Source organism: Podarcis erhardii (genome assembly GCF_964252035.2).
Source record: "Podarcis erhardii genome assembly, chromosome: 3".
Lineage (NCBI taxonomy): Eukaryota > Metazoa > Chordata > Lepidosauria > Squamata > Lacertidae > Podarcis > Podarcis erhardii.
Window position 1 is genome coordinate 56,806,325 of NC_138507.1, and position 9,515 is coordinate 56,815,839.

Genomic DNA, 9,515 nt, shown 5'->3' on the forward strand with positions numbered 1-9,515 from the left:
CTCCTTTCCTTCACACCCTATGCTCTGCTCTGCTCTCCCTTGCCTCTTCCTTATGACATTGTGCTTGTATAGCACTTGTAAAAATTAAAAGATATATTTTAAAATACAGTTGAGTACATAGGAACAAGAACTTACAATCCCCATCACTTAGATGTTTATAGGTTTAGATACACATGCTTTTATCACCTCTCACTGCCAAATGCATTAGTTTATTCAAGCTGACAAGCAAAGGTATGGCAAATATAATTTTGCGAGGAACATTTTTTTAATCAGCTTTAATGAGGAAAGAAACCCCAACACATCACTGCCTTGAATAATCACAGAAAGAGTTACCTTAAATAAATTTATGCTAACTAAATATGATTTTGTAAACCCCTAGAAATCAAATCTGCATGCGTTGATGTGTGTGTTTTCCCTTAAGGCAGCTTTCAACATCAAAAGAATTTTTAGTTGATAAAATTGTTGTTGTCACTGTCAGCAGATCCTCTTAAAAATCAAATAAAGTAACACTGTTTTGTTTTGCTCTTTACAAGACAAAGGGAAAAAACAATCAGCAGCAGCAGCACTTTGGTAATGAATTGCTGTTGAGTGGGAGGGGTGAATTGGTCCATGCCTTTTTAATGTCCAGGACAGATCATTACAGCAGTGGTGGCACTTGGGAAGAGTGGAGCAGGAGCCATCTCCCAACACCTGCACCATACTCACTAAGAAAAGCAGTGGTAAGGCTGGGAGAGCTACAAGTCAGTGGCAGCCTCAGAGGTGTGCATTGCCCCAACGCAAAGCTATCTGGACCTTGCCACCACTTGGACCCAACCCATCAGGGCAAGTGCAGCACCGTGGCTGTCCAGAGGGCACTGCTTCTGCTCCACACACACTTATTCACATGCCACTGCTGTTATAATGCATTCTGTATGGGGCATCCTATGAAAAAAAAAATGAACTGGTTCAAAATCCAGTAGGCAATAGTTAAAAACCTTAATTTGCTACCAGTTCCCCTCTCCTACCCTGGGAATAATTCAAAGAGATAGTTTTAACCTAAAGAGCTCTAAACACACTGGGACCAGAATATCTTAAAGGCAGCCTGCACCAGTCTGAACTTGCTCTTTGGTAAGACCTTCAACTGAGGCATGTCTGTAGGTTTCCCCACCTTCTGAGAGTAGTAGATGGGCGCTTACAAGAACAGGGCCTTTCCTGTGATGGCCCTCAGACTCTAGAACACCATTTCCAAGCACATCCACACAGATACCTACTTTAATTTCTTCTATAACAAAGAGGAAAACAATTATTTTCTCTCTCAAACCTTTGGCAGGATATATGAAGCTACCTTATATTGAATCAGACCATGGGTCTACCTAGCTCAGTACTGTCAATACTGACTTGCAGCATCTCACCAGATTTCAGACAGGGTTCTCTCCCAGCTATATCTGGAGAAGCTGGGGACCAAACCTGGGATGTTCTGCATACAAGGCTGATCTACTGCTGAGCTACGACACCACTACAGAAATGGCTTGCTTAATTTTATCTGCTGGTATGATTCTTGTTGTTGTTTCTATTCTATTGATTTTAATTTTTCGATTTCTTTGTCCTGTAATGCTTGTATGATGCCTTGAAGACTGGCCACCAGAAAGACTGTATATAGACAGACAAATAAATGCCTAAATCAAACTAAACCAATCTGTCCTATGCCTTAATCCTTTATCTATACCAAGCCAAAGCTTAACTCCCATCACAGATACATTCTGCAATATTTTCCCACCGGGGCAACTGCAGCTGCTGTTGATGTAAAACTGTCTGTGCCCCATGAGAGAGGGGAGCTCCAAAGAATGTGTCAGTCCACAATTTTACAAAACTGGGTGCTGACCCATCCTCATCATGACGATTTCCATGAGCCAAGACCTCAAATTAGAAGTCGGGTGGACTAAGAAGTCTATTTTAATGACTCCCTCCACTCAACGTGTGACTTCAAGCCAGATTGCTGAGAACTATTAGATTGCATTAAACGTCTAAGCATATGTCAGTTACATTTCTGAATACCCCAGAGACTACAGGCAAGATCTAGTGTAAGACTTTACCCGTCTCTTGATTTGTTCTGTTTTATGCCTGTGGCAACACTATTGTGGTATTGCAGCAGCATTAAAATGAACGATGAATTACTTCTATGTATCAGTGACAAAGACATTATATTCCATTTATGTGCCACAATGTATAAAATAAATCGTAGTAGTAGTAGTAGTAGTAATACAGTGGTACCTCAGGTTACATACGCTTCAGGTTACATACGCTTCAGGTTACAGACTCCGCTAACCCAGAAATAGTGCTTCAGGTTAAGAACTTTGCTTCAGGATGAGAACAGAAATCGTGCTCCGGCAGTGTGGCAGCAGCAGGAGGCCCCTTTAGCTAAAGTGGTGCTTCAGATTAAGAACAGTTTCAGGTTAAGTACGGACCTCCAGAACGAATTAAGTACTTAACCCAAGGTACCACTGTATATTATTTATACCCCGCCCATCTGGCCGGGTTTCCCCAGCCACTCTGGGTGGCTTCCAACAAAAGATTAAAGGTACATTAAAACATCAGTCATTAAAAACTTCCCTAAACAGGGCTGCCTTCAGATATCTTCTAAACGTCAGGTAGTTGTTTATTTCCTTGACATCTGAAGGGAGGATGTTCCACAGGGTGGGCACCACTACCGAGAAGTCCCTCTGCCTGGTTTCCTGTAACCTCATTTCTCACAGGGAGGGAACTGCCAGAAGGCCCTTACCACAGTCCTCACATCAGGTAGACACGTTGTAACATGTGTGTCCCAACATTCTTGTGGTAATGTCACAGAAGCTGTCATCTAGGCATAATATCTTGATCAATTATTTCTGTTACAGCAATTAGATAAGCACTTCTCAGTTGTGAACTAGGGACCATGGGTGGACCTCAGCCCACTTTCAGGTGGGCATCAGCACTGCAGCCCACCCTCTCTCCTTTCAGCTTCTTGATTACACAGAAACACAAGAGCCAGGCAATAGATCAATCTAACTTAGTACTGTCAACTATGGCTCTTCGGAATTTCAGACAGGAGTCTCTCCCAAACCTAGCTGGAAATGCTGGAAACTGAGCCCAGGATGCAGTTGTTCCACCACTGAGTGAAAATCTTCCCCCAGATACAGGAAGCTGCCTTACACTGAACCAGACCATTGCTGTAGCCCAGCAACAGTTCTCCAAGATTTCAGGCTAGGTTTCTCTCCCAGTGATACCTGGAGGGATTGAACTTGGCACATTCTGCACAAAGCATGTGACCTACCACTTACCAATGCCAACACCAGCAGTCCCCCTGCCCCCATGTACAGTACATAGGCATGCATGGGAGTGAAAGCTGTGCAGGGGAAATAGTGAAAGAATGGAGAGGAAAGAGAGGAGAGGGGCAGGTGGAGAAGACTAGGAGAAGCCAGGCTGCTACATGTTGTGTCTCTGTTACACACAAACACACCGAAAGCGCTTCTCCTTCCTTCCCACTCAGCTGCCTGCCACCTCAGGAGAAAGGGCCAAAACAGGGCATTGAAGGCAATGTGAAAGACTTAGTACAGTGGTACCTCGGGTTAAGAATTTAATTCATTCTGGAGGTCCGTTCTTAACCTGAAATTGTTCTTAACCTGAAGCACCACTTTAGCTAATGGGGCCTCCTGCCGCCGCCGCGTGATTTCTGTTCTCATCCTGAAGCAAAGTTCTTAATCCAAGGTACTATTTCTGGGTTAGTGGAGTCTGTAACCTGAAGCATCTATAACATGAGGTACCACTGTATTTAAAAATAAATAAAGAAGTAAATGTGGAATAGAGAAGAATGGAAGCTGTTGCAGGAAAGAAGTGGATGTAAAAGGAGCAGGGAGGAGGGGTGAAAGAGGGACATTTTTTGGAAGGAGGAAATTGGTACTAGTTACACATGGAAAGAGAAGGGGATAAGAAAAGAAAGGTGAATACTTTGAGAGGTATTTCAGGGAAAGGGGAAAGTAGAAAAGAAAATTCTTCATTCAAAACCTCTGCACTGACAAATTCTGCCTAAAATGACGTGGGCTCTGAACATCTGTTCAGAGCAGGTGAGCAGACTGTTGTTATATTCATGACCTGCTTGCAGGCTTTCCATAGGGATCTCTGTGACTACCATGAGCACAGGCTGGTGGACCAGGTGGGCCACTGGGCTGTTTCAGCAAGCTCTTATGTTCTTAGGAATCGTATCAGCAGAAAACTATTGCTGATACACACCATTGTGTAACTGGCTCCACTCTGCAGCAGCATTTTGTGACTGGTAGGCCTTAGTTCAGCTTTCTCAAGTGGGCCCTGGTTGCAGAAAGTCTGGCATGACACCCTGGCCTAGATGATACCTGTGCAGCTGTCGGTATATAACGAAGGGATAGACGGATAGATGCATCTAAGAATAAAACAAAAATGCATATCCAGCTTGTGAGACAGTGCTTCCATCCCCGGTGTCTCCAAGTATGGCTGGGAAAGGCCACTATTTGAAACCCCAAATAGGCTTTAAGTTTCACTGAAGACAAGGGAACTAAATGGACCAGTGGTAGCATCCTATGTTCTAATGGTTCTTAGAGACCTAAATTCAATACACAGCCAGTTTTTAAACCTTAATAGATCTAACTACTTGGAACTTTTTTTAAAAAAATGGGATCAATATATTTCTTCCCAATAGCTTTGAAAATCTGGTGCAACCTACGTATATGCCAAAATTCACACTTCTCTGAAATGGAAATGTATTGCCACCAAAAGGCCTCCCATACTCTCCATGGTGCAAATTAACAGAAGTTGTAGCAGCAGAATCGAGCCTACAATGCAAAAGATACCTTTCTTTCCCATAATTTATATCCTGCCCATCTTCCAGTACATTCAATCAAAGCTTTAGATTTTAAATTTCTAATTGCAAGACTCAAGCAAAAGCAAATTAACAATGCAGATACTAAAATAGCTCACCTTGTACAAATGCCCAACATATTTGTTTTAACAAAAGAAATAATACTTAATTACAATTTGTTTTACTCTAATTCAAGATCACTCAGATATGACACTTTATTACATTTTCCAGAATTCCTCCCCCCCCCCTTTTTTAGCAACTGAATGCTTGTGTCCCTCCATGTCAGCTTTATCTAACGTAAACAGCACTCCCATTTTTCCAGACATTTTTGAATTGCTGCTTCTCCCTTGACCCACAAGCAGTTAGAATAGGAATTACAAAGTCAAACTGTCTACAGAGCTGGCACATTGGGAATGCTTTACAGTAGGGATCAGCAAAAGGATGTCTCTGGAGCAAAACAGACACACAGACTCCTTTCTGCTCAAATCTATCTTGCCTCTGGCTTAGCAACTCGTGTGTGTGTGTACTTGTCAACCCACAAGCTAGAATTTGGTGAGTAGAGAACTGTGTGTTGACAATGGGACTTGCCAGCATTCTGCTTTAGGAAGCGGGTTTGCATAGTGGTCCACAATCTTCTTTAAACATAGCTACTGGCATAGGAGCCAACTTCTAGAGGCAGAGTTTACTTTGCCCCCCCCTAAAATATTTGAGGGGGCCGTCTCTGCCCCCCCAGTTGATGGGCATTGCCATTCAAATTGTGTGGGTGGGTGTCACGTCTTGTGACTGATTATGTGGGGGCAGGGCTTACCTGCCCACCCCCCCATATTTAATTCAAGTTGTCACTTGAATAAGTTCTTGCCACTTTCTTCCAAATCTATTCATGAATAAAATTAATAGCCTCTTTCTTTCTTTCTTTCTTTCTTTCTGTCTTTCTTTCTTTCTTTCTTTCTTTCTTTCTTTCTTTCTTTCTTTCTTTCTTTCTGTCTTTCTTTCTTTCTTTCTTTCTTTCTTTCTTTCTTTCTTTCTTTCTTCAAAAATGTCCGTAAACCTAAGCCTCCTTGAGTCAGCAATGCAAAAATAAGCTATTAGAGTGAAATAACTTTAAGTATTTTTTATGAAAATGACCTGTCCCTCTGCCCTCTTGCCACACTCTTACTTTTCATCTGCATTTTCTCCCACAAACACTATGCAGGTCCAGGAGACCTCTGATGAAAATTTATAACTGCATCAGCTTTATTATTATTATGCAATGCTATTAGGACTATGAATATGAGCAAAGGTTCCTGGGCTCCATTAATTTTGCAATCTTTACAAAGAAACAGATTCAGTCCCTAATAATGCTTAACACAAATCCTCTTACATGAAGCATATTTTGCTTTCATATTTAATTAATAACGGCAGTGACTTGGGGCACAGTGCCTTGGTTTGGTGAATAAAAAGTGCACAGAATATTATCTGAGAGACTTTTCTTTATATAGAAAAAGCACAGTAATAAGCTTGGGGAAAGAAAATGGAATGATCCACAATGGAAAAGGCTAGTGTTAGATTCCATTGTAAAATTGAATATTTGATTTTTAAAAGCCTGCATTTTAAGGGGGGGAAAAGATTCCCCTTTTTCATTCTGTTGGATAAAATGTTATTTGTATATATTAATGGTCAGGACATATTAAAATTATTCATGAACTATTCATATTTCCCGGATAACCATTTCTTTATTTATAGGATCAGATCTCATTCTTTTTACCCGCTGCTTAGGCAAAGTTCTCAAGGGACTCTAAAAGTGTATTAATTGCTTAAGGCTTCCAGGATTAATATTGTGTAGCCTTGTATCAAGAACTGAACTTATTTTCAATTTGATATGACACATTATGGCACAGTCTGCTATCTTTAAGTCTTGATCATATCTTTAAGTTACCGTCTCTCGGTAGTTAGGATCCCAGTGTTTTGCTCAATCTACTTCATCCTGCACTGGATTAAATATGGAGAAATGGGATGGGGGGGAGGTTGGGGGTGCTCCTGTTTTGAGGGACAGTCCTGTCAAGTTCTGCCCTGGAAGGCACATTTTAAAATTAAGGTTTGCAAGCCTATGCACATTAACTGACAGCAAATCCCATTGAACTCAATGTGACTTACTTCCCAGGAGACATGAGTAGGATGGCACTGTAAAAGTATTCCATAACTGCTAGGCAGTAAGTCAGCCAACACAGATAAGAGAGAAACAGAGAGATAAGGGCCTCTTTACTAGGTATAGGCATATCTGTCCATTTTGGTTTCACTAGGTTTTTCCAGTTCAACTCCCTACATTTCCACATCACATTCTTTAAAAAAGTTCATGAAATTCCATGTGCATTTTAGTGTGATTTCCCCCTAATGTATGCAATTTTGCCCAACATATACAGTGATACCTCGGGTTAAGTATTTAATTCGTTCCGGAGGTCCGTACTTAACCTAAAACTGTTCTTAACCTGAAGCACCACTTTAGCTAATGGGGCCTCCTGCTGCCGCTGCACCACCAGAGCTCGATTTCTGTTCTCATCCTGAAGCAAAGTTCTTAACCTGAAGCAATATTTCTGGGTTAGCGGAGTCTGTAACCCGAAGCTTATGTAACCTGAAGCTTATGTAACCTGAAGCGTATGTAACCCGAGGTACCACTGTACATTTTTGCAAAGCAAGTTCTCCTGATAGAAAGCATTTCTGTATGTTGCTTTCACTAATATATGTATTGCTATGCATGCTTTACCCCACCATGCATTCTGGTACACATTACTTGGCTAGAGAACTGCACTGCCAAATTCAGAAATGTGTGGATCTCAAAAAGTGGCTGTGTTTCAGTTTGCATTTAAAGGGGAACTCGCCTTATTTGCACATTTCAGAAACAATATACTAACTGAAACACAGCCATTCTTTGAGATTCACACATTTCTGAATTTGGCAATGCAGTTTGCATGTTGTTTCTGAAAGTGCAAATAAGGTGAGTTCCCCTTTAAATGCAAACTGAATTCAATTTGTACCTCATCATTTGTCTTCACACTCTACTTTTTTTTAGGTGCACACATCATATTTTATGGGACAGGTTATTTTTAATCACTAACCTAAACATGTAAAGTTACGAGCAGTGCAAAGAGTACCTAAAAACATGTGATCAGATGGGAGATACTCAGATGCCTACTCATCAGTGTATCTCCCAGTGGAAGCATAGAACTGTAGAGTTGGAAGGGACCCTTTGCAATGCAGGAATCTCAACTAAAGCAGAGTGTGTGCTCTGTGGCAAACTCAGCTTTGATGCTCGGCAATGTGTAGAAAGGCACATTGTCAACTTATAGGTGCAAAATGGAATTTATGAAGCAGGAAAGACAAGGTAATGTGGTCTCTTAAAAAAATAAGTTATTCAGCAGGTGAAAGGCAAATTCAAAGAAAAATAAATATTATTCACAAATGTGTGTGTAGCTCCTACAAAAAGCATGAGACCAAACAAGAAGCTAACAAGTTATATATACCGTATCTGTAACTGCAACGTCCAGTTTGGAGATGCTTTATTTCTCCTTACTTTAATCTCTGTGCTCTCTGCCTAAGCGAGCATTGCTGAGGTTATGTGACCAAAGCTATTTTTAGAGGTGTATGATGATCAAGCTTTACTAACTAGTACAAATTCCAGCTGCCGTAGAAGAGCAGCTTCTTGCCTTGAAACTCTCCCTACAGCAAAAACTGCAATTCCCTAGATGCCAGAGATCATGCTCACAGGCTGAGTCTATTAAAAAATGTCAAGGCTGAAATCTTTTTTATTTCCAGGCAGTTAGAACATCAAGATTGTTACAGTACCTTCTGCTGTAATCTCTGTCATAATGGTGACGGCAAGGAACACTCTGGTGAAAAAGGTTAAGTTATACTGGCAGCTGAGAGGATGTGACCAGGGTCAGCGCTGACTTTTACAGGAGACGGCAAACTGAAGGATGGAAAGTCCTCTATAGTTCTGATTTTTCTTTGGGGGTCTTTTCTTCTTCTTTTGAGCTATCTTCTTAGTGAAGCCCTCCCTCCCCACCTCCCAAGACACTAACCCCTTTCCCAAGGCAATGCCTGCAGCCCAGACTAAAGTATCAGCTCCTTACAAAAATAGCCGTGGCTCTCAGCAAATCTCTAGCGCGGCTTTTTTGGCATCCTAGGCACCACGCTCAGGGACCAACGCTTTCCTTGTTTTCTGTAAGTGTCCAGACCCAAATAAGACAGCAAAGAAGGTCAAAGCAGCAGCAGCAGCAGCACAAAGGAACTGAAAAGAACTGTTTTAAGCCCCTGCAGCTTCTTAAATATTATTACAGTTCTTTTGAGGTCTGGATCACAAAATATGAAATATAGACTTGACTGTAATCTTATCCAACCAAGCTCAAATGTATTCTTAGCACACTCTTAGCACATTCTTTCCGGGCCTTATTTGGGTTGGGGAGGGTGCTATGAAGGCAGCCACAATGACTAAAGAAGAAAACAAACCTAGGTAAATTTCACCCTGTTAAATGGCCCGTGGACACTTAAAATCACCGAAGTACACCGTTTTACCCTCTGCTGCTTCTTCTTCAGTTGTGGCTGTTGCATTAGTTCATAAGAAGAAGCCTGCTGGATGTGACCAAGAGTGCATCTATTCCAGCAACTTAATCCTTAAATCTGTGAGCCTGCATAT

At 41.4% G+C, this 9,515-nt stretch overlaps 1 protein-coding gene across 11 annotated transcripts in view; it reads right to left on the reverse strand.

Annotated features, from left to right (window-relative positions):
• The window catches only part of TRDN (triadin), a 184,928-nt gene extending 175,746 nt beyond the window's left edge, over nucleotides 1–9,182 (reverse strand). For 6 of the 11 annotated variants that reach the window (XM_081856174.1, XM_081856175.1, XM_081856171.1 and 3 more), the window contains exon 1: nucleotides 8,666–9,181. In XM_081856174.1, coding sequence (XP_081712300.1) covers nucleotides 8,666–8,687 — 22 coding nt within the window. In that variant the 5' untranslated portion in view covers nucleotides 8,688–9,181. Of the gene's footprint in view, nucleotides 1–8,665 lie in introns of all 11 variants that reach the window. The other 5 variants (XM_081856168.1, XM_081856167.1, XM_081856172.1 and 2 more) reach the window with 3 other exon arrangements.
• Nucleotides 9,183–9,515: the final 333 nt, after the last annotated feature.